This window comes from Manacus vitellinus, unplaced genomic scaffold (genome assembly GCF_001715985.3).
Source record: "Manacus vitellinus isolate BGI_N305 unplaced genomic scaffold, ASM171598v3 scaffold_41_pilon, whole genome shotgun sequence".
NCBI classification, from domain to species: domain Eukaryota; kingdom Metazoa; phylum Chordata; class Aves; order Passeriformes; family Pipridae; genus Manacus; species Manacus vitellinus.
Window position 1 is genome coordinate 4715749 of NW_021940545.1, and position 24413 is coordinate 4740161.

The 24413-nt window shown below is 49.8% G+C and overlaps 1 protein-coding gene across 1 annotated transcript in view; it reads right to left on the reverse strand.

The window, feature by feature from the left end:
* Nucleotides 1-97: 97 nt before the first annotated feature.
* POU2F3 (POU class 2 homeobox 3) overlaps nucleotides 98-24413 on the reverse strand; it is a 40881-nt gene continuing 16565 nt past the window's right edge. Inside the window, exons 5-14 of the mRNA XM_008926906.3 lie at nucleotides 11210-11314; nucleotides 10081-10183; nucleotides 7021-7103; nucleotides 6736-6918; nucleotides 6258-6399; nucleotides 5556-5692; nucleotides 4219-4380; nucleotides 2694-2760; nucleotides 1939-2071; nucleotides 98-623 (exon numbers count right to left, since the gene is read on the reverse strand). Of these exons, the coding sequence (XP_008925154.2) occupies nucleotides 584-623; nucleotides 1939-2071; nucleotides 2694-2760; nucleotides 4219-4380; nucleotides 5556-5692; nucleotides 6258-6399; nucleotides 6736-6918; nucleotides 7021-7103; nucleotides 10081-10183; nucleotides 11210-11314 (1155 nt within the window). The 3' untranslated portion in view covers nucleotides 98-583. The remainder of the gene's footprint in view (nucleotides 624-1938; nucleotides 2072-2693; nucleotides 2761-4218; nucleotides 4381-5555; nucleotides 5693-6257; nucleotides 6400-6735; nucleotides 6919-7020; nucleotides 7104-10080; nucleotides 10184-11209; nucleotides 11315-24413) is intronic.

Below are 24413 nucleotides of genomic sequence, written 5' to 3' on the forward strand. Positions count from 1 at the left end.
AAAAAAAAAAAAGCACCTTTGGAAAGAGCAGAATGGCTCAAAGCAAAGCAAGTTTGGAAGTGGATAAAGCAGAGTTGGCCTTGGAAATCCATGGAAAATCAAGGCTGACGTGTGGACACGGGGCTGTGGTGAAATGAAGTGGGTCCCCTCGGCTCAGTTTGGGGTTCGTGGGGTGTGTGCGTGACAGCAACAGCAGGAGAGCCCCTCCCCGGGGGAGGGTTTAGGGGGAAGAAAGGAGAGTCCTGACACAAGAAATCCTTCCAGGTTAGAGCCCGCCAGGCAGTCCCAGCCAGGGTGCAGAGGCTTTGCAAGCAGAGGGCAGCGTGTGACATGCGGGCAGGGCTAAGCAGGGGCTCGGGCGCGGAGGGAACGTTCGTGGGGCTGGGAATCCTCGGGGGAAATCGGCTGCAGTTTGAGTCCCTGGAGAGCTCCGCTGCTCCAAGGGTTCCCTCGGACAAGGCCTTCGCGTGGCAGCACTTGGAAGGCACTGGAAGGCCGGATGTTGCCCCAGGAATTATTCCTAGAGGAGCTGGTCCATGGCTCGGAGCCGGAGCTCCGTTGACACGCGGTGGAAGGGGGGCTCTCAGTGGAGGTAGGTAGGTTGGTTCCATCGGTACCAGGATCTGTTTGCAACACAGGGAACAAGAGCTGCAGTTGGTGACGCTTCCCCCTCAAAATAAAAATCATTATCACTCCATTCCTGACCTTCCTTCCCTTGGCAGATGCTCCTACAGCAACCCCCTGACTTCCTAGGTAAGACCTTCATGATTCCACGTGCTATCTGGCTGTTGGACCTGCCCCGTGGAAAAGGAGGGCTGATCCATGGCACAGGGTGAGCCATGACTCAAATCCCACCCCCTGCTCCCTTTCCTTCCTCACACACCATCCCAGATGTGATGGGGCAGAAGCTACAAGTGCAGAGAGCCCTGAGCAGCCCAGGCATCCTCAGTGAATTAACCAGGAGGGCTCTGAGCCCGTGTCTGGCTCGAGGCTTTTGCAGCATCAAAAGGCAGGACAGAGGGAAAAAAATAAAAAAAAAATCTCTGTTCTGCCACTGTGAAAGAGTCACTCACAGCACAGCTCTCTGGGTGGCACTGCAGGAGAGAAAATTGGCTGTGGAGGGGGTTGTCCAAGCAGAAACAGCAAATTAAGCCTTTCTCTGCTTCCTCCATGCAAAGGGTTAGGTTAGGACAGTCCTCCTGGCCAGTTTATCTATTCAGTTTGATTTATTTTTTCCCCTTTTTTTAATCCAGCACAGCTTTCCAGGCAGAACTTGATTTGTTATTTGTTTTCAAGCAGAAAAAGAGCCATACCCCAGCAATCATGGAATAGCCTGTTGGCAGGGACCCTCAAGGATCATCCAGTCCAACTCCTGGCCCTGCTAAGGACACCCCAACAATCCCCCCTGTCCCTGAGAGCGTTGTCCAAACCCTCCTGGAGCTCTGGCAGCCTTGGGGCTGTGCCCACTGCCCTGGGGAGCCTGGGCAGTGCCCAAACACCCTCTGGGGGAAGAACCTTTTGCTGAGATCCAACTTAAACCTCCCCTGACACAACTCCAGCTGTTCCCTGGGTTCTGTCCCTGCTCACCCAGAGCAGAGATCAGAGCTGCCCCTTGGCAGGAGCTGCAGCCCCCTGAGCTCTGCCCTCAGTCTCCTCTTTTCCAGGCTGAACAAGCCAAGTGCCCTCAGCCACTCCTCATATGACCCCTCCAGACCCTTCACCATCTTCACAGCCTCCTTTGGACACTCCCAAACAGCTTTATATCTTTCTTATTTTGTGGCTGCCAAGACGCTCCAGGTTAGAGGTGAAGCTTCACATCAGGACGTGCCACCAGCTGCTGGAGTCTCCAAGGGCTTGCATGTTCCTCCCTGAGATCCCACTGCTTCCCTCCCCAGCCTCCCAGTGCCCTGGTGAGCCTTGAGGCCCCCTCTGCCTTACCCTGAAGAGTTGAAACCAGAAGAGTTCATGGCAGCTTTGGAGTTGCTCTGGGCTGTGCCGGGGCTGCTGGCATGGAGGGCACTGCCAGGGGACGAGGGCCTGCTGGAGTTCCCTGGGGAACACGATGATGTTACTGTGTGTGAGAAAGCACAATAAGACTGGGCTCTCCTCCTCCTGCCCAGGACAGCCCAAGCCCAGACATTCCCACCATATCCTGTCCTCATCCTGTTGTCCCTCTCATTCCCTGCCTGCCCTGCAGGGGCTGTGCCCCAGCCATGGGGAAAGTGGGGGACCCCAGGACTGCTCCCTGGGGCCCTTGGTTTCTATTCCTATTCCTGTTTCTATTCCTATTCCTATTTCTACTCTTATTTCTATTCCTATTTCTACTCTTATTCCTATTCCTACTCCTATTCTTCCTCCTATTCCTATTTCTCACTTCTCAAAGGAGATCTGACACTCTGACCCACCCCCAGGCACTCCCCTTGCTTGGCTCCTATGTGTGTCTGGCTCCCAAACCTAAGCACCCCACTAAAATTTGCCCAGGATTACCCTGGGAATGTCTTTATCCCAGCCAAGAGAAAGCCTCAGCTGTTCTTGTCCTGGGCACACCAGTTATGGGGACACTTTCCCTGGCCAAACCCAAGGGTCTTACGAAGAGTGTCCTGCAAATGTGACCCAGAAATCAAGGAGTCAGGGAGCAAGGGCAGAGGGAGGAGGGAAGGAAGGCGGAGTGGGACAGGATTCCCAAGGCTTACCAGTCCCAGGCATGGTGCTGTGCACTGGATTGACAGAGAGGGGCCCCAAGGACCCTGAGGTAGAGACCTGGGGAGAGACAGAAGCAAACAGTGTTTGGCACTGAGTGTATAAATCCCATAATGCCACTCCTTTCACATTCCCTTTGGAGTGTGCTGGCTCCTAGGCACACTTATCACTGACATCACAGATATTTCTATTCCCACTCTGGTGCAGAAGCACCATTCCCATACCCAGGGCCACAAAAAGAAACCAGAATTAGTTTTACACATCGCTGGCACCCTCTACATCCATCTGAACTCATGAACCAGCATTGGAAAAGCCTGAAATGATCCAAAGCAAGCCAAATTGTCTGGAAGTCCCAAGATCCCATTGCAGGAGCCACTGCCCTTTGGATGTTCTGTCTGACACTTCCCAGCTCCCTCTGGTCCTGGGCACAAATAATCCCGTGTCCTTGAGGGAGCTGTGGATGGGTGGGAATTCTCAGGTGACAGGAATTTAGGAGCTGCAATCCCAGCAGGCCTGGGGCATTTGTTGTTCAGTTTGACACTGGAGGCAGCTCAGGGTGGCTGACGAGCAAAGGGCTCATCACAGGGAAACAGGGAGATTATTCACCCAGGCTGCAGCTTTGAGAATCCACGGCTTGCAAGCAGCGCTTTGTGCGTGTGAGCTCAGCCCAAATGTGTTGTGCAACAAGTGGCCAAACTCCCTGGGATGTTTTCCTGCCTTCCGAGGGACAATTCCAAAGCCCAGAAGATTTCAAGATAAAAGTGTGGCTGGTGAATACAGACTCTCCCTCCCACTCACAGCGCTGTAGGGAGGTTCCTGCCACCTTTAAATGTCAAAGCAACCAAGCAACCACTAAATTAACCAGCAGAAACGCAACAGCAGCTCGTTATCCACTGGCAGTGGATTACAAGGACACAGCTTTCAACAGCTCTCACGACATTTTCCTTGTCTTTTCCCCAACCTCCCTGGCAGTGCAAATACACTTGCCAGAATGTGAATGTACCACACGAGAGAAGGACAATCAGCACTAATTAAGTGTATTCCGTGTTCCTGCACAGATGTAAAACAACAGACTGATGTATAAACAGTTACCATCATGCTTCAGAGTTAACAACTAAATTGACAGGAGTGGATGTAATTCCCAAATTCTGGAATGCTGATATCTCCTCCATTAACTTTGGAAAGGTTTTCCTTACCGGTGTCATGGAGGAAAGCTTTGGGACAGCATTCCTATTTAAATAAATGATCCTACAATTAGACTAAACTGTTCCTTCTGGGAAACTTGCATTTTCTTTCTACTGTTTTCAATAATATAATAAAAAAATAAATGTTCTGACTGAGATTCCACTCGAGTTGGGATGTTGATTACACGCCCAGTCCATGGCTGTCCCAGGACACTGCTGCAGGTGCAGCTTCCCACTGGGCTGTGGGATCAGGGAATACAAGGAAATGTCCTTTTCCTGCAGACCCTTCTGCCTGCCCACACCCCACAGAAGTCCCTAATCCCCAGTGTCTCACCAGTCTGGAGTTGTAGATGGGTGATTTGATGGGGGATGGCATCGGGCAGCTGATCCGCTTCTCCTTCTGGCGCCGGTTGCAGAACCAGACCCGAACCACCTCCTTTTCCATGGAGAGCTGCTCTGCTATCAAGGATATCTCCTCTGAACTGGGCTTGGGGTTCTGCTGAGAGAGGCAGGAGGTTAAAGCAAGCCCCAGAGAGCTGCACCCTAAAGCATCAGTGTCTGGTGCTGGCAGGGCAAGGGTGGGGTTGGCTGCGAACTGGGGAGGGGACAAAACCTGCTCCTAAGACAAAAGGGTAAATATTTGAGTGAGAGATCATGTTCTGTGAACCAGATTCCACAGCAAGTCTCAAGGAATCAGTGTGGGATGAGTCACCTGTCCCTGCTACTGCACAAAGCCCCACACTCTTCAAACAGCCCCTAAACCCTTGCTGGGGGGCACCTGGAGCCTGGTGGTCTTGTCAGCCACCTCTCAGGTTGTGCACCCGCCTGCACCCCCTCAGAAAAGCCACTGCTTCCCTTCCCTGCTCCAGGCCTCCTTTACAAAGGGAAATAACAGCAGCTCGTTTATTTCCTGGTGTGTTTGGACAGCAGTTTTAGCTCTGCGGGGGTTTGATCCGAGCTGGAGACTTGAGGGTCAAAAAACCCCCGGCTCAGAGGTGCCAAGGCACCGTTCCCATTTCAAAGGATGCCTTCTACCAGCTGAAAATGAGGTGCCAAAATGATCTGAGGGTGGCCGAGCAAATTTTGATATGAGGGAGAAGCCAAAAAAAAAAAAAAAAAAAAAACAAACCACAAGGGCTGATCAGAAACAGTTTTGATGAGAAATTTTCAATGCACAATTTAGTCCTGCTGATTAAAGCTCTGTTTGCTTTCTGCAGTGATTTTTTCCTTGAAATTCTTGATGCTGAAAAAGCAGAAGGCTCCACTTCTGGATGGTTTCAGCAGCAATATTTGGAGCAACCGTGGTCTTCCAACAGCTGCCTAATGGGGCATCGTGGCCCCTGAGCTCCTGTGACACAAACCTGCAGCTCAGAAAGAGAAGAGGTGGGTGCAGGAGATCAGCTTTGGCTCAGTGGGTGACAGTGGGGAAAACGTGGTGATAAAATTGTAATTCCCTTAAAACAACATTTCCCAAGGAGATAACAGGGAATTTCTTTGGTTTTAACACTTTCCCTGTTAACCCCTTTGGGCATTTTCTAACCTGCTTTCACAACAAACCAAAAGAGATGTCTTATTTATTTTTTTTTTTTTAAGAGGATTGGGTGATACCACAACCTAGAAAACACCGAACTCAGCGAGAGTTCACAGCACACAGGAAGATTTCACCCTCACATCTTGGAATCTCTTCTCCAGCGTGGAGCGAATGTTGGTCTCGATGCTGGTTCTCTTCTTCCTTTTCCGCCCAAACATCTCGTTCACTGAGGGGTAGGAATTGGGGGTGCTCATGGAAGAATCCAAAGGAGCAGATTCTAGGGAAAAAGGGAGAGAAAAAAAAAGAGATATTCAAGGAGATGATGAGTTATTTTCCTCCCTAGATCCTTTCTGTGCACTGAGGCACCTCCTAAAGCTCATAAAGTTTTCCTGCAGTGTAGATCCTTCCTCTGATGAGGATCAAAATTGCTCCAAGGGCCCCAAATCCATCAACGAGCTTGTCCAAGTCAGGGAAGAAAGAGGAGTGCTAATGTTTTAATCCACACACTGCTTTTCCTTTGTGCAGCCTGATTTCCAGCCTGCCCTGATGGGGATTTTCCAGTGGTTTAATTTCACACAGTTAAAGATGTTGGCTAAACCACTTGGATAAACCAGCCAAGATCAGTCTGCAGAGGACACCAGCCCAGTTCTGCTGCCACTGGGGATTCCCCTCTCAGTGACATCTCCCTTTTCTAATCCCAGCTCATGGGCTGATCTCTGAGCACCTCGAGTTCCTTCCCATTCTTTCCAGTTTACACAGGGTTGAACCCATTAACCTTTTCCCAGAGGTCCCTGGATGAATCCTCTCACCCTGGTGGCGTTTCTGCCCCTCATGTCACCCACCTGCATCACTCAGCCACTTCTCCAGCAAGGGTTTGAGCTTGCACATGTTCTTGAAGCTGAGGTTGAGGGCCTCGAAGCGGGAGATGGTGGTCTGGCTGAAGTCGTTGCCGTAGAGCTTCCCCATGGCCAGTCCAACATCCCCCTGCCAGGGAAGACCCAGATCACACCATGAGCTCGGGAAAGCCCCTGGCAGGTCCCTGCTGTCACACCCCCTCCGGGCTCAGCCTTGTTTCCATGACCCACCTTTCCTGAGAAAACAGCTTCATTTCCCCACAGGGATCTGCCCCACGCCCCACGTATTGGGGGAGGTGCAGATCAGGGGGTAATAAAAGTTTGAGGAAGGGTTTGTCTCTTGGTGTGTTTGGAAGGGGAACGCTGCAAAATGAGCCAAACTGTGTCTAACCCAGCCCTTCCACCACCACCACCCCCCCAGCCCAAGCTGTCCCCACCAGCAGCCACCCCACCCGGGAGGGTTCACCTGTGTGAACCCCAGCTTGATCCGCCTCTGTTTGAAGGTCTTGGCAAACTTTTCCAGCTCCTCCAGGTCACTTGGCTCCTCTGATGCCCCCGAGGGGGTCAGGTGCTTTGCCACTTGCAAATGCTGGGGGACATCCAGGTGGGGTTCAACCGAGGAGCCAGGGAGCCCAGAACGACCCACAGCCTGCAAAAACAACCCCCCAAAAAAGGGATGTCCAGAGGCACAACGACAGGAAAACCCTCCAATTTTCACTCCATGGAGCAGCACCCTGTGGGTGGGGGTTACCTGTGATGCCAGGCTGGGTCCTGGCTGGGAGAGGAGGAGGCTGCCCTGCTGCTGAGGGAAGGAGAGGAGGTTTGGCTGCAAAGCTGAGGAGAGAAAAAGGAGACACGTCTGGTCAGAGCAGCTCCTTCCTCAGCTCAACATCCCTGCCCAGGAAAGGCTCGTGGAGCTCTGGGTGTTCAGCTCCATTAATTAGTTCTTGCTCAAAATACAGGAATTTCAGCCATTACCAAAGTGTTCTGGCTCTGAGCTGGATTAGGAGAAAGAAAAGGTTCTTCTCGTGGCTCTTTTAGCCTGAAAGGGATTATTACAATAATTATATAAGTAAAATATCTCATCTACTGATCCCTGTGTGGAGCTCATTACCCTAAGGCTGAACCAGAGCTTTTTATAGAACTCTGACTTTGATTTTAGGTGCCAAGCAGCAGAGAAGTCACTCCATCCTTCATGGGGATCTCTCCCAGTGCTTAATCATTGTAGATATGTTAGAAAAATGTACATCTTTATTTCCAACATAAGCTCTTCTGACTCCCAACTTTCAGCCACTTGATCTTGCTAAAAAAAAAAAACCCTGATCCCACAGTTAATCTCATGAGCCCTCCCACTCTGCTTTCTATTACACATTTCATTTTCAAGTGTCATTTTGAAGCCCTCTGACCCTTTCTTTTCTACCCTACTGTATTTCATATAAATTGAATTTCTTTCGGAATATATGAACTGGCACGAAAATGATGAAAGGGAAAAAGGAAGGGAAATCTATAAACCCAACAAAAACTAGTATTTATGGAGCCTGTGTAATTGTTTAGCTGACAAACTGCCAAGTACAAGCCCATATCTCTTACAGGGAATGTCCTACAGGACTAAGTTGTGTAGTTCCCTAGAAATTTAGTTTGGATCAAGTCCATTGTGAGTGAAACCTATGGAATGTAGTGAGGATTTATCACCTCTCTTGAAAGACTCAATATATTTAATTGATTTTAACTGACAATTACAGGGAAATCCAGAGAAATTTATGGACTTCTGTTAATAAATAGGAAAACAGATAATCTCCAGAATCAATCTCTCCCCCTTTCTCTTTTTCTGCCTTTTCTTGTCTAATTTAGCTCTGATGTGCACTGTCCCCTTTATTTATTTGGGTTGGGGTTTCAATGAGCCTTCCCCAACGCTGGCACAACTTTGAATTTCAAATGCAGGCTGGTAATGAGGTGCACATTTTTAACAGAGCAGGTAATTAATCACAGGAATGGCTTGCCTAGGGACATGGCAGATGCTCTGTCATTTGGAGTCTTTAAAATCATGATTGAACACCTCGGTGAAAGCTGAGCTGGAGCTCAAATGAAAATTATGGGCTGGATTCAGGAATCACCGGTCTGACAGCTGAGGAGATTGAGGCTCTTTGCACAAGATGAAGACTTCAGCAGCAATATTTTGACTGACAGCATTCCCAGCATCTCCCTGGCTGCTCATTCCCACCTTCAGAGCACAGAGCTCACGGGGCTGCACAGGGAATCACGTCAGGGCACGAGGAACCACAGCCGGGAATTTCTCTGGCTTAAAACCGGCTTTAAAACAGGAAACCTGCACTGAAATCCTTGGAAAGGCTGAGCCCCTTTGGCCATAAAATCCATGGATTGAGGTGTCCATCAGTCAGAACTCAGGAAACACTGAGGGTGTTCCCCTGATGGCTCCAGGGACAACTTCAGGAATATTTTGTGCATCTCTTCAGCAGGAAAAAAACTCCCCCCGTGTCTGTACCAAAGAACTAATTCCACAAAACCAAGCTGTGCCTTCCCTTTTCACTCCCCAGTGGCTGTGCACGGACACAGCAAAGGATCATTAAAACCTGGCAATCACTTATGCAAATGCAAGTGCTCCTGCACAAAAATCCAGCTCCTGGCCAAAAAAATCCAGTCTTGAGCAAGTCTGGAACTGGAAGGAGTCACAGCCAAACAAGTGGCCGTCTGTGGGGGGTTAAAGCTGCCAAAAAAGTCACTGAACAGAAGAAATTCTAATCTATAAGAGGCAGCAAGTTCTGCTTTGAAGTATAATATATTTATTATACCCAAATAAAAGCAGGCAGCAAGCAACAGATTGTCCTGACCCTATTTCAAACAAACTATATTCAGGATTATTTGTAAATACACATCAAATAGTTCCTTTATACATCACTCAGCATCACTTGGCAGAGAGTTTATGTGCTGCCAATAAGAAATAAAATTCCCATTTGCCTACACCCAGGGTATGTACCAGTGGATTTGAGCTGCAGAGATTTAAGGGTTTCATTCTGAATTTCGGTTCAGACAGAGCGAGCTCTGCGCTGGACTAAATCAAAAATACAAGCCAAGGACCTAAATCACTTTGTGTCTGTGGGGTGATGGATCAAAGCCCACAAGCAGCAGCAAAGATCCTCCCTGGCACATCTGCATCCCTGGAGAAACGCCATAAAAGATATCAGGGGTAAAACCAGGACCACGGGGACTTTCTCCAGAGCTGGGTCCAGCCCTCAGTCCTTTCCCGGAGCCGTGTTCCAGCAGCAGTGGGATCTCTCCTGCCCCACGGCAGCTCCAGAGCTCCCTCTCTCCTCCCCAGGTTGCTCCTGGCGGGGTCAGACCTGCTCATTCTCCTGCCAGCGCTGCCCCGCAGCTCCTTCCCGGGATTTCCCTCCCTCCAAGGTCCTTCCCGAGATCAGCTCAACCCCTGCTCGGTTTTCTGGGAGAACCGAAGAGCGGGAGGGAGCCCAGGCGGGCTGGGGTTGCTCCCCAGGGAGCAGCTCCTTGCTGAGTTCCCGGTGGGAATTCAGCCTGGCCCCAAGGTGGCACTCTTGGAGCGCACAAGGCGCGGGTGCCACGAGCATCTCCAGGCCTGGACCCTTCCACATGGATCCGGGATCATCCCCGGCGTGGGAACAGCCCGGGATGGGTGGGAAGCATCGGGTACCACGCGGGGGAACAGGCTGGGAAAACCCAGCGGGCTGGTTAAAAGCAACGCCCCTTGGGAAGAGAGGTTTTTCCTAGATATTTATCTGCTTATAACGATGCCCATTTGGGCTTTTATGGCTCTTACCTTGTTGTCCTGCCTGAGACTGGGACAGAAGGAATTGGGGAACTGACTGCATGTGCCCGGGAAGCAACACCAGCTGCTGCAGGGTGTGGAGGGAGCTCATATCCTAGGGGAAAAAAGCAAAGGGAACAGTAAAACTGGGGAAACATCTCCTCTCCCTGACCCCCTTCACACTTTTCTTTGAACTGCCAACCCACTGGATTTGGGTAATTTGAGAGCCACAGATCCAGAGGTGCTGCAGGATCTGAAGGTTCCAGCTGTACAGGAGGAATTCTGTGCACACACACAGACACCCCCACGGAGAACTGTCTGCTTTTTTACCTAAAAAAATTCACTCTTGGAAATGACATTTTTGAGGCAATCAAGCCCTGGTTGTTAGAAGGAGCAGTGAAACCTCCTGGATTTCAGCTTCTTCCAGATAATGCATTTTCAGGGAGCGAACTCCCTAAAATTACACAGCAAATTGCAGCAGACTGTCCCATCTCACCAACACCCAGGGCTTGCTTTCCACAGCAGTGTTTTGAATTTTGGGGGGAAATGAAGAGTCCCTAAATTGTATAATGGATCTGAATACCCCGTGAAAGAATGAGGGAAGAGATTGCTGAGCATCTGTGTGGCCTTCTGGCATCCAGCTCCTCCTAGAATTTAACAAGGGTTAAGTGCTAAACTCCAATTTTTTACCCTAGGAAAAAAAAAAAATTCCTCTAGAGGAATTAATTTCTTCTGTGGTGTAAATCAATTTGAGGCAACACATTCAAGGCTACTGGTTGAGATTAAGAGTTAATCTATCCTAGAACGTTATCTGCAACAATGGCATTAACCAGACACTCATGAATGAGGAAGAGCAGAGCAAACATATCTGACACTTCCCCTTGGTGTTGTCTCAGCCTCCAGTTATTTCCAATTCAAGGGATTTCCTGACCATGGGGTGGTTTGCCTGCTTAGCAAACCCTCAGAGGAAATCCCATCCAAGGATGTGTCCAGCCTGCTTTAGAATCCACCTGCAGAGAAGGAAGGCTGAGGGGGAAGCTGAATTTTAGCCACACAGATCCAAAGGGGAAGTGCCAGTGTCCAAGGGGGTCTGGCAAAGGTCTCGTGGTGGATCCCTGGAGCAGCCCAGTCACTCACTCACCCCTGCAATTTGGCTTCCAGGCATCATTGAGGAGCCCTGCACGAGGTGTCCTGACCTAGGGGGGATGGCAGATTGCAGGGAGTCGCTGAGGTCTTCGGTTTTAATCTGAAAAAAAGAGCAAAGCCGCTGCAGAATTAGGCTGGAAGGGGTCTAAAAGAGGCTCCTTTCGGGGAAATTTAAGGGTCAGGACTGGCAGGGTCATTCCCCACCTCATCCCATGGCCAGAGTCCTCCTGCTCTGCCGAGCCAAGGGCAGTTTGCTCAATTAAAACACATCCATTGAAACACTTTAGGAAGCAGCCAAGTGCAAGGTTTAAGGCATTTTGTGGAGTTCTAAGGGAGACAAGAAGCAATTCCCCTCCACAGATCAGGACTCACACCCCCCCTGGCAGGGCTGGCCTTGGAGAACCTCTCATTTTGTTCTGCAGGGAACAGCACAAGGGGATGGGAAAGGAAAGGTCACAAAGTGAAAGACCTCAAAAAAAAGCACAGTAATCTTTCAGTCTTGAAAATGCAGCACTCCAGGCACCAAATGCATTTGCTTTGCTTCTACCCAAAAAAAAACCCAAAAAAACAACCAAGAAGTTTTAAGGGGAAAAAAAATAAAAATCTGCTTCCTTAGTTACAACAATCTGTGGAAAAAGAAATGGAAAACTGCACAGGAGTCAGCCCTTTGTCCAGTGGTCATTTTGAGCTGCCTGAATGTTCAGGAAAGGTTCTTGTCTACAAGGAAAAAAAAAAATCTCAATTTCTTAAGAGATGAATTTGCCCAAGGACCAGCAGCAAATCCTTGTTTCTGGCTTATTCCTCAGTCTCCATGTTAATTTCTAGCATCGCTCCTCCATTTAAAAATACAAATTTGTTAAAAAATAATAATAATAACCTGTTACATCACTTTGTACTTGCTGAAATCCTTTGGTAATGCTGACTGGGACAGGGGGGAGGGCAGATTTTAGAGGCTTTTAGGTTCATTCCTGAAAGCTGTGTGAGCAGTGTCTATGCACAGGAGGCAGAGAAGTCCTACAGAACTCTCAGAACACTTTTTATCTAAGGAAAGAGTCAAGGAAACTTCAGCTCAAGTTTCTCCCAAGCATTAAGACTCCAGGAACAAGGCTCAGACCATGAGTCCCATTCAAGGTGCCACAAACTGGGAAAACCAGGAGGACACCAGAGAGGACAGGCTTTGAACCCCCTGTCCGTGGGCTCAGCACTGCAGACTCTCCCTGAGTGGTGGGATTAACCCTCTCCATCTCCCACCAAATTACTCCAAAGCCTCACACCCCCCCAGAGATGGGGAGGGTCACCTCAGAGGGGGTTTTCTCCAACTGATGGGGCCTTCAGGCCGTACAACCTCCCACCAGCAGAGGGGGACAAGAATTTCAGCCTTAAAAACAACATCCCGAGATGTTTTGGCTCAGGGGACGTCCTTCTCCCCATCTGACTGCAGCAAACAAAGACACAGAACCGCTTAGGCTGGAAAAGACCTCCGAGATCATCGAGTCCAACCTCGGACCGACCTCCACAGGAGAGGAAAATGGGATCACAAGAGGAAACTGGGATCACAAGAGGAAAATGGGATCACAAGAGGAAAATGGGATCACAAGAGGAAAATGGGATCACAAGAGGAAAATGGGATCACAAGAGGCTTCAGAGCTCCAGAGCAGGGAGCTGCAACATTCACCTCTGCATTTTGGAAGGGAAGGTGATTACAACACCCCCCTTCCATTACAGCTACAGCTCTGGCCACTGCCGAAACTAGTTTTGCAATAAGCCCAGCTCCTTGCAACAAGGGGCAGACACACTGCGAATTCCAGCTCTTTCCTACCTTTCAGGTTGGCATGATCATCCCTCTTTTAGCCTGGCAGGAAAAAAAAAAAAGGATGGAAAGATCTTCTTGATCACTATCAAGTGATAGTGTTGACTAAATCAGTGAAGGATACACAAAAGGTTCAGGAGAACACACCCTGAGCCATCCAGTCATTGCAGGCAAAGCGGATTTATGGATGTTTTTCCTTTCTGAGGGTGCATTAAAAAGAAGCCAAAAAAAAAAATTAAAAAAAAAGGAAAAAATATAAATAATAATAATAATTAAAAAAATCAATAATTTTGCTTGAAATTCGTGTGTGTTGCGTCTCACGCCACGCAGTCCTCCAAAAAAAACCAACCAGTCCCCCCCAAAAAAAAAAACAACCAGTCCTCCCAAAATAAACAACCAGTCCCCCCAAAAAAATAAAGTCTTCCAGGTCTTAGAGAAGGAGGCGCCGGGTCCCGCCTGAGTTCCGACCCCGATGGGAGCGGGGTGTTGAAGGAGCACGAGCCATTTCCAAACTGAAATCAATTTTTCCAGCTGCCAAGCGGGACGGTCTGGCCTCGTTCCAGGGAGAAAGGGGTGTGTAGCTGCACCCCGGCATCGCACAAGATGGGAACGGGAGGTGGGTTTGGCAAAGGACCGGTTCCCGATTTAAAAACAACAACATCTCCCACTGCTCCTTCCCCCGTCCCTGGAATTCTCTGGCTCCCTCCTGCGCAGTGGGCGGGAACCTGTGGGTTCTTGACAAATCCTTCTCCCCCCCCCTGCACCTATTTCCATCGGGTTTAGGCTCAAATTTACCTCGCCCTCCTCTTCCTCTCCCCACCAGGCCTGCAGCTGGCTAATTGTTCGCCAGCAGGAGTTGGGGGCATATCCAAAACTTTTGGGATGGTTTTATGCAAATCCCGCACCTCCGTTGGTTTTTTTTTTTCCCTGGCTAAACCGGCAATATCACCAAAAAAAAACCCAACCCCAAAAACCCCAAAAAACCACACACATTGTGGGCGAGGCCGCTCGATATCATGAGAGTCCCGTATAAAATAATGTGAATTTCAAATTAATAAAACGAGGGGAGGAGTTGCCTCCTCCTTTCCCAGTGCGCGAGCCTCGTATTTGGAGAAAAACGCCTGCAAATATGGGAAGAGTTTTCATTAAGGAACTGGAAGAAAAAAAAGAAATAAAAAGGTTGAAATTATCACAGATTCACCTCATGTAGATGTTTGATGAGGACTGTGAAACAAGTGAGCAACACTGGTTTGGTTAAAACCGGGACTAAATCCCACTGGGATTGCTCAGGACTTTGGTTTTCCATGACCATCATGACAGATGGGAAATGGGGAACAAGAGGTCATTGAGAGCAAGTCTGAGTTCGTTCCCATTGAATTTGACTTGGGGAAATAACAGCAGGTAAGGAAAGCAGGCTGGTTTAGAGGAAGGTTCCCTGCCCGTGGATGGGAGATTGGAGTGAGATGACCTTTAAGGCCCCTTCCAACGCAAACCATTCCATGATTCCATGACAAATGAACAGGACCAAGCAATGCCCTGCAAACACACCCTGCCAGGAGGTGAGGAAAGGGGCCTGGGCTCTTGGCTGTGAATTTACAGCCACCTTCATCCTCCCTTTGGGGCTGGAGGGGAGCCCCCAGGCAGGGCTGGGAGCAGCTTCCAGCTCCTCTGGAGCAGGTAACGGCAGGTGGTGGCACGGGAGCACAGGGGTAGGAGAGGAATCACACTTGCAAATCTCAAGTGGATGTTTTCACAGCCCTAAACCAGGGTCAGCTGCCCCCGAGCGATCCCAGAGAAAAACACAGGAAGGGTGAGAAGGTATAGAGGGTCCCTTCCATAGTTGGCTTGAACATCTGCTGGGCCTGGATGGTTTCTTCCCTATCTCTGGCCTAAACACAAAAACAAAAAAGCAAAACAAACTAAGAAACATATTGAGGGTGATGGAAAATGATCAAAGCTCCTGAGCCTTCTTGCGTAACTGATTTGTGGAAGGTGTTTCATAAACATTTCATAAGAAGGAGAATTATGAAGAAAACATCTCCCAACCTGCCTGCAATTACTGCACAAACTCTTCCTTACCAGTAGGAAGAAGGGGAGAGGAAAAAAAAAAAAAAAAAAAGAAAGACAGAAAAGTACATCTGTTTTGTAACTGATCTGTGAACTTCTGGCAAACGTTCGGCTCATGAAAACATCCTGCAGACATATTGCAGAGCAGAAAAAAGGCAGGAAGTTGGAAAGATTCACCTCAGAAGGTCTGATGGCACCACGGGAAGGTGATAACCTTCACAAAGACGTTTGAATTGGTGGACTGATGGTCAGATCCCACTGGGTGGGCAGAACTCTCTGTATAAACCCAGTTTAGGCTCACTGGTAATCTCAGCTGGGTTTCCTCCTCTAGCAGGCACCAAAAGCACAGAATCACGGAATCAACCAAGTTGGAAAAGACCTCTGAGATCATCCAGTCCAACCTTGGACCCAGCACCACCTTGTCACCCAGACCATGGCACTGATGCCACATCCAGTGTCTTCTTAAACACCTCCAGGGACAGTGACTCCACCACCTCCCTGGGCAGCCCATTCCAATGTCTGACCACTTAAACTCCAATTTCTGACCACTTCTGTAAAGAACTTCTCCCTAAGAAGCTGAGTGCAGCCCCAAAATGCAGCACCTCCTCGTGAGGATGAGCTTTGCTGTAACGCAGGCACGGCTCCATCGCCCTCCTCGCCACGGTGGGAGCCACTGACCCAGCCCCCAGAGCCTCCAGTGCTCTCCCAAAATCCAGCTCAGGGGTGTCCATGCCCTGGCAGAGTGAGGCCCTTACAGCCATGCCAGCTGAGCTCCTGCAGCAGCAGTTATTAGCCAGGAGCTGCGGCCGTGAGTGCGAGATTGGAGACAACCCTATTTGTTGTGATGTTTCTGTTTAGGCAGTAACCTCTTTGAAACACATTTATCTGCCTCTGTATCTGCCTTATCTCACAGTCAGCAACTCACAGCTGTTTAAGGGCTTGAGTTACTCACATCCCTCCCTCCAGAGGGAAGGGATGGTGCAGAGGGAAGAGGATCAGGTGCACACAGAGGGTCTGAACCACCTGCCCCTTGCTGAAAAGCAACAGCGCGGCTCTTCCGGGGCTGAGTCACCCCAAAAACGCCCTTCAACACACCAGCACTGCCTGGAGCTGCCCCAAAACCATTCGCCTGAAGCCAAGGGAGGAAGTTTTAGGCTGGAAAGAGGTCTCAGAGCTGGCTGTGAGGCTGCTGCAGCTGGCTGAGCCTTCCCACCTTCCGATGGCGTAAGCACGCTGCAGCGAATTAACCCGCACACGTGGGCACCATAAAATAAAAAACACACTAATAATAAATTATGGCAATAATAATAATAATAATGGGCTTGCAATTACTATTTCCACATGTACTATCCTGCACGTAGGGCTTAGCAGACACCCGGGAAGGGAGGAGGCAGAGAATCTTTATGGCCATGCCACGATATTCACCTTTAACATTTATGTCACACTGAAGGCTGGGGATTTTTGGAAGCTGTCAGCACGACAGGAAGGGAGTTAATCCCATGCTGAATTCCTAACAGGCTGTGTCCTAAAACTCAGCCATGACAGCACACTGAAAAACTAATATATAATCCCTAACCTCAACACACCTGCAGCACAGCTACACCAGGTCTTGGAGTTTATTAACTGAGGCCTGATTTGATATGGTTTGTCCTCTGAGCTTCAGCTCTGGCTGTTAATAGTTGTGCTGGTGTAAAAGTGGGGGTGGGAAACCAAAACTTTCCGAGTTTACATGGTTCACAAAGGAAAATAAACAGAAGCACACGCAGCTTTGCATTGACGGGCTGATGCAGCATTTCCCTGGGATTTTTGCTTTTAAACAAACAGGGAAGGGAGAGAGAAGTCACCCCTCGGTGCTGAAGGATAAACCTCAAACGATCACACGTGGCTTCAAAAGCAGGTGCTGGGTGAGGGAGAGGAGAACCAAAACCGGAGGTGGGAAGAACACCTGCCCTGGAACAGCCAAACTCCCATCAGCAGTTGTTCAGGTGGGAGAATCCTGACCAAGGGCTGCCTCCCCACAGCCCCTGCAAGAGGCTGGGGAGTGATTTCACAAGGTGACCTGTGCTCAGGGAGCACAGAACTGGTAAAAAAGTACTGAAAAGCAACCACTTAGAGCATCTCCACTCTTGCTGTTGGTACCCAGGCACGTGGTACCTTCCCTGCCAAGGCCTGTGGACTTGCCAAATTGGAAGTATTTTAAAAACAAGGAGGGGAAGGTGCCATATTTTTGGTCAGAGTGGTGAGAACCTCCAGTCAAAGCAGGGAAAACAATTTTACCACCATTAAGGTTGTCATTCCTCTCCTGTCTCCATTCCAGGACTCACCTGCCCAGCCACCCTCATCCCTGCCCTCCTGCCCCAACCTTCCCATGCAGTTGCAGCACTGCTCCCTGCATCTCTCCCACTTCCACTTGCCCAACTCCCAAAGCTCTCCAGAACTCCACCTCTGCCTACACCTTTGTGCTTATCTGCTCTGCTCCCACCCTGGGCTGCACCCCTGCCCCTTTCCTTATCAATGTGATTTCACCAGGCTCCATGGATTCTCCCATGCCCTCCTGCATGCTCACACAGGTTCCCTGGAGCCTCATCATGCCCCTGTTGAAGCCAGCAGTGAAGTTGCCTTATTCTGGTTTTCCTATGGCCAGAATCTGACCCTTCCCTTAACAGTTCTCCAGATTCCCTGCGTGAAAAATTCCCTCCTTCCACGGATCTCTTGTCTACGGGGAGGGAACTGTGTTTGTTCTGGACTCTCTGTGCTACCAACCAGTGACAAACCCAAACACCTGGCACTGCTGTGCAGCACAGATTTCCCTGGATTAGTCACCCAGGAGATGAGCAGAGCGGTGTCCAGCCAGGCAGCCCCTGGCAGTAAGGCACTTCCCACCCCATCCCATGTTTGTAAGGAATTAACTTGGAATCAGACAGCTCCCGTGACTGGGGCTGGCCCCAGCCCAGCCCCACAGGTCCCTCTCATTGGTTCATGGTAGTTTTGGCACCAGCTGCTGTGCCCCAGGGAACTGGGACACGAGAAGAGCAGCTAGAGGGATTGCATTAAATACACTAAGTAATATAATTAAACAAGAAAGGGAGAGTGAGAAAGATCAGCTTTGGGTGGAGGGGATGAAGTCTGGTGACCCAGGGGAAGGGGAAGCTCAGAGCCAGCTCTCTGCTCCAACTTGGAGGTTCTGGGCAACCTCCACGTGTTGGGGAAGCAGGGCAGGAGGGTTCCTTGCTGGGTAAACCCACCACTTGACTCTGAACTCGGTTCAGCCCCCTGATTTCACAGGGAGCAGATCAGCACCCCTGGGAAGGGAGAAAGGTGCACTCTGGTGTCAGGCTTCCAAAATTAGAGGCCTTGCTCGGAAGCCATCGCCTTCACCTCCGTGTGCTATGACTTGCCCTTCTGCAGAACGGGTGCAGGGCCCCACCCTGGCTGGGTGGTGCAGGGCTGGGATTGAGTTCTTGGAGCTCACCAGATGAAAGGCCTTCAAGAACTCGGAGTCCTCTCCTCACTGCCCAGGACTGCAGCAGAGTCAGGGCCCTGCACAGCAGCTCGTGCGACTCACCACCCAAAAAGGTGCTGGGCAACCTCAGCACTGGCTGGGCAGTGACAACCACATGCCCTGGGCTGAGTTTCTCTTGTGGAAACAAGTGTTATGACCCTTTGGACAGGTCCATGAAACTAGGGCTTGTCCCCTGTGAGCCTAGAAAACACTTCCCAAAGGATGGCTGGAGCCCAGCTGGAGCAGGGAACGAGCACAAAGAGAAGATCTGCCTCTCCCTCATCTCCAAGACAGATTTGAAAGAGCTGTACAGGATATTTTGCCAGTGGACCAAGGCAACAGGTGTAGAAATTACCTTACAAATGCAGGTTGCTCTTTAGAAGCTGGAAAGGAGGAGTTTGGGAACGGACTGCAGCTGGATCCTAAGGAGCAGATACAATCCAGCCAACTCAGGGTTCTTGTCAGCTCTTATTGGCTGGCCTAAAATTAGTCCAGTGGTTTCAATCCACCTCTTGAGAAAAAAAATAAATAAAAGAACCAAATCCTTGCTCTTAATCCCACCCCCCCTTTCCCCCATAAGCTTCCCCAGGGACTCGCTGGCCTGTTTTGGGAGTTCATTCCCAGCAATCTCATCTGAGGGCCTCTGCAAAGTGCCAGAACAAAACCAGCTTGAAGAAGGGGTTCCTCTGCATATCTGTCCTAAGCAAAGCAGGGCCATATATAGACACAGAGGACTTTCCCTCCAGCCAGGGCTTTCTCTGATGCTTTCCCAAAGGGCTGCATTTCAATGAGGAACCAGCACACAAACAAATTTATGCAATCAGTCTGTTCCTAGGACAGAGCAGGGAAACTTCAAAAGGGAAAGGTCAAGGTAGTGCTCAGCTCAGATCCAGTGTCAGTCAAGGCAGATGGGACAGCCAGGCTGATTTCCAGCCAGTGGAGGCTCAAGAGATGAAAAGCAGATGCAAGACTTAGGCTGATCCCCCGGGGCAATGCAGAGAAGAGAGAGTGAAATCTGAATTGAGCCCCAGAGGGGAGAAGGAAGCAGGATGTGAACCTCCCCTTGAGAGGAGGGCAAAGCAGGACTGGGATGGAAATCTGGAGGGCAGACTGAAACCTGAACTCCCCACGGGGGAGAGCCAAGCAGGAACAGAAATGACATCCAGGGAGCACATGAGATTAGGGGGAGGTGGGAATGAAGAGCTGTGAGAGAGATCCCCGGGGGGAGGGAAGCCCTGGTGGAGCGAAATTAAATCTGCAGGGAGTTTTGCATCCCAGATATTAATAACAAACTACCCAGCAAGGTAGGCCCTTCTTTCCACCTTCAAAAGGATGGAGGGGAGGAAGAACTTGTCTGTGGTTGAGCACAAGACTATGAATCAGAGAATCAGAGTCCATATCCCAGCTCTGCCACGGAGCAGGTCCCTGGATTTCAATACACCCCGATGTCCACAGGCAACTGCCCCATAAAGCACCCCCTGACTTCAACTGCAATCACAGTGCTCAGCATCTTTGGGAAAAGCCAGTCTGTGTCTGTAGGACAGGGCTAAACACCTCCCCACCTTCCAGAGGCACTGGGATGCTAAAATCCATTAGCAAAGTGCCTTCAGACGTGTGGGTGGAAAGCACCAAACAAGGTCAGAGCGTTATTAATGGCACTGAAAAACGAGCCACCAGTGATTCCAGATCTCAGATGCAGTTGGCCCACTTTAATTTCTCACATCATTTGTCTACAGGACATCGGCTGTGAAGAAGACCTGAGATAACCCACCCTGTTACCTCAAAGCAACTGTGGAAAGTCCCACATAAATTAATAAGTTGAAGTTTCCTTGGACAGTGACTGTCAGAGCAGGGAGAAGAGTTAGACAAGGAGGTCCTGAGGGAAGGGAACCCTCTTGCAGAGAGCAGGGGCAGTAACACACTGGTTTTAGAAGGGGGGAATTCTTCAACAGACCCAGTTGAAAAGGCTTTCTAGGAAGCCTGTTAGAAAGAGATATTTATCCTTATTACATTGGTGTACACCAAAGAAAACAAAGAATAGGAGTAAAGAACCAACAGCAAAATTGAAGCTGTGCTGAGCCCTGCTCAAGGACACCAGTGCCTGCTTGTCTGTCTTAAATATTGTCAGGTCTCACAGCAGGAGCACCTTCACATCGATCTGATTAATGGTAATGACAGGTCTGATAAACAAATGACAGCCTGTCTTGCAAGGGTCAGCCTTTTGCTGGAATGAAAGTGCATGGCATATTTGGATATGGAGCACATGCAGATCCTGCTCAGCCCTGCCAGCACAGCTCACACAAAACCTTTCAGCTTTATTTCCAAAGGGACACGTTCCCTCTCCCAGCACTGAAAACAGCTCAGGGCTTGAGAGCAGGAAGGGCTTGGAGAGATCTGAGCCTGCATTCCCTCCCTGGCACCCAGACTGTGTCACTGCCAGGACCAACGTGGTCCTGCACATCACTTCCCTGATGGAAAAGCCATCAGGGATTCAGCAGCTGTGCCTTTTCCTCCTCCAGCTGCAGATCAATGCTCAGCCCTGTGTGCTGGGCTACAACACTCCCACCAGGCACACAAGCCCTGGCATCTCCCAAAACCATCAGCCCCAGCTCCATGTGTGTATTCCAGAAGGCAGTATTATCCCAGGGATTAGCTCCAGACACCTGGCTCTCCAGAACAGCTCTCTTCAGAGCCAGCTACAAAAACAAACCATCCAGTGTTTCCTAAAGGCTGAACGCTGAGGAGACCAGGAATTAAACCAAACCAAGCCTGGTGAGACCACAGCAGCACCTGGGGAGGATCACCACATTCCAGCCAGGGAAAGCTCCCTTTCCAACACTTCCAGCCCTTCTCCTGGTCCCACACTCCATGCCTCTCCCTGGCAAAACTCAAGCCCTGCTCGCAGAGTTGCCCAGCTCAGTCCCTGCCCAGCTCTGGCCACGCTCCCAAACCATCAGGAGGCAGATGTCCCTCTCCACGCTGCCAGCAGCCAAGGTGAAAGTTTATTACTGTCTCTTTGCATTTCCCTTGATATAAACAGGAAACAACCAGCATTAGACTCCCTGGCTGAAAAGCCAAACCAGATAGGCAAGGCAGAAGATGCTCTTTTTTTCCATACACACCCTTTTCCCTCTCATTCACATACAAATTACTGCTGCATCCAGGTGGGAGGAGAGTTTGAAGAGGGGAGGGGGGGGGGAAAAAGAAACGTTTGCCAAATAGGTTGAGGGATCAGAAGGAGCTTTCTCATAAAGCACAGGGCTGACCCACAAACTGCAAGAAAACCTCAAACTCCGCTGAGAGTTTCCCTCCTCCCCGTTTGCAGGGTGAGAGCAACCAGGGCAGGGAATTGGTAGGCAAGGAAGGGGTCTAACCAGGTCACTCCACCCTTCTCTTCCCGCCTGGAGCACAACATGGGAGGGAAGCAGACCTGAAATGTAGGCCATCTACAAAGACTGGGGGAGAGGCTTAAACGATGTGAGATTTATGATCTTCAAAGTGATTAGCGCCCAGCACTCCAAATAAAGTCAAAGGCAGCTCAGCAGCTCCTGCAGTCAGGTTGGAGCTGGGTTTCAAACCATCCTTCTCTGGCTTCGGGTTGAAAACTTGAATTGCAAGCTAACGAAAAAAAAAAAAAGCCACCCAAAGCCAACCTCAAACCCCAAACCAAATTAAAAAACCCACCAACCTCCACCCCTAATGAAAAAGCTCAGCACCTGATTTCGCATGAAAACACTTTGATATTTCCATCTCTCCTCTCTTCCTTTTTTTCCTCGTCATTTGAAATCTATTTGCTGAATTGAGGGTGAATTCACCAACAGCTGAGGTCAACCCAAAATGTGAGTGTGGAACCCGTGTGCATTCGGGCTCATGCTCATTTAAGATAATAATTTAAAATAATAATAATAATTACTATTATTATTATTATTATTATTTTAAATAACAATAATCCAAAATAATTATTATTATTTTAAATAATAATAATTTTAAATAAGTCTACACGTGGCCTTGAGAGAGCCAAGAGAGGGAGACAAAGAGCCACTTGCACAGCCCTGTGTCCACTCCTGGACTGTTACATCCCCATCCCTGACATCACTGCAAAACCCCGTGGGCAGGCACTGTTCTGGGGCGTTGGACCAGATTAAAACCAAAATGAAACAATAAAATGAGCTTGTTCACAGCCTTTTGCTTTTTTAAACCCTGTGAAATCCCCAGTCAGGTTTGCTACTCGCTTACAGGGAGGTGCTGGCACAAATGAACGAGGTTTTGTGTCGCCCCTTTGTTTTTAAGGAAAAAAAATAAAAATAAAACACCAGCGGGAAGCGAATGCTGCAAAAAACCCTCAGATTTCTTTTGAGAAACGTGGCAAAACAAATGTTGGCAAACAGAACCACAATTGGCTTTTAGGAGGAAAATGTTTCTACCAAGCCAGCTCTACTGACAGCAAGCCTGGTTTCCTCTCCCCCCCCCAACTTCACCAGCATCGTTCAGTGACATGCAGAGCAGCAGGACCCTAAAAACAGTGGCTCAGATCACTCCTGATGCTCCACCACAGTCAATAAGTCTCCCTGATTAACCCCAGCTTCCAGCTCCAACATCTCTGTGGTGTTGTTGCCATAGGAAAAGTTTGCACCGTGGAAGGATCTCGTGCTTCTTTCTGTCTGGAGGGAATTTTCTGTTATCGCTGCTTACGAGCAGGTTGGATTCCTCTCCTGGCGCGTGGAAAGCCTGTGCTCTGGGCTCTGCAACCCTCAGAGCTGGAGACACAAGGCTTTTTTTGTTTTCAGCTGGGTATTCCAAAAACCTGGAAGATGGCTGAGCGTGTTAAGACACCTTTGATGGGAAGTTACGACCCACCCAAAGCCGGAGCAGCCAAGCCAAACAAACAAACAGCAGCTCGCTGACATGTGTCAGGCAAAAAAAAAAGCCATACTGAGAAGGCCCAGCTGTCCCCCTGCTGCAAGCAGGGAGCCTTTGGAAAGGGATGTAAGCCTTGAGCTCAGGGAGTGCAGAGCTGGGAGCAGGGAGGTTGCTGTGCTGCCAATATCTGCTGTAAGTGCTTGTGGCTGGCCGTGGAGTTACAGCCCCTGTTGCTTCCCTGGCTCCAGCTCCCCATCCAACCCCCAGAGTCCTGCAGCAGCTCAGGGGGTTGGCTCTTTTTCCTCTTTTGCTTTACAGGTTCTGAGCCCAGCCCTGGTGGCCACAGGAGCCCTCAGCTCTGGACTCAGAGAGCGTTTTCATGGGATCCCAGAATGGTTTGGGCTGGAAGGAACCTTAAACACCAGATTGTTCCACCCTCCTGCCACGGGCAGGGACACCTTCCACCAGCCCAGGTTGCTCCAAGTCCCATCCAACCTGGCCTTGGACACTTCCAGGGATGGAGCAGCCACAGCTTCTCTGGGCAACCTGTGCCAGAGCCTCCCCACCCTCACACGTGTCTGCACAGATTCAAGAGCTCCAGAGGGCTGTCACCTTCTGAGGTGACACCCAGGGATTTCTTAGAGCCACAAACAAAAATCTCCAGGCACTCAGTGCGTTGTTTTTAGCAAAAAAAACCAACTCAGGGGTTATTTTTAGCTGCACAAAGCAGGAGAACAGCAAACACAGCAGAGACAACGGTCCCTCCTGTGCTCACTGGCAACTGGGGCTCACCTGCCCCACGAGCAGCACTGCTTTCATCTGCTGTCCCTTTCCCCACTGCCTTGCAAAGAGGAATCTGGGGTAGGCAGGCCTGGTCTTGACCTACACACTCCAAGACCTCAAACCACCTCATCTTTTTAGTCCCTGCTGATACTCCTGTGAGTCAGCCCTCTACCTTTG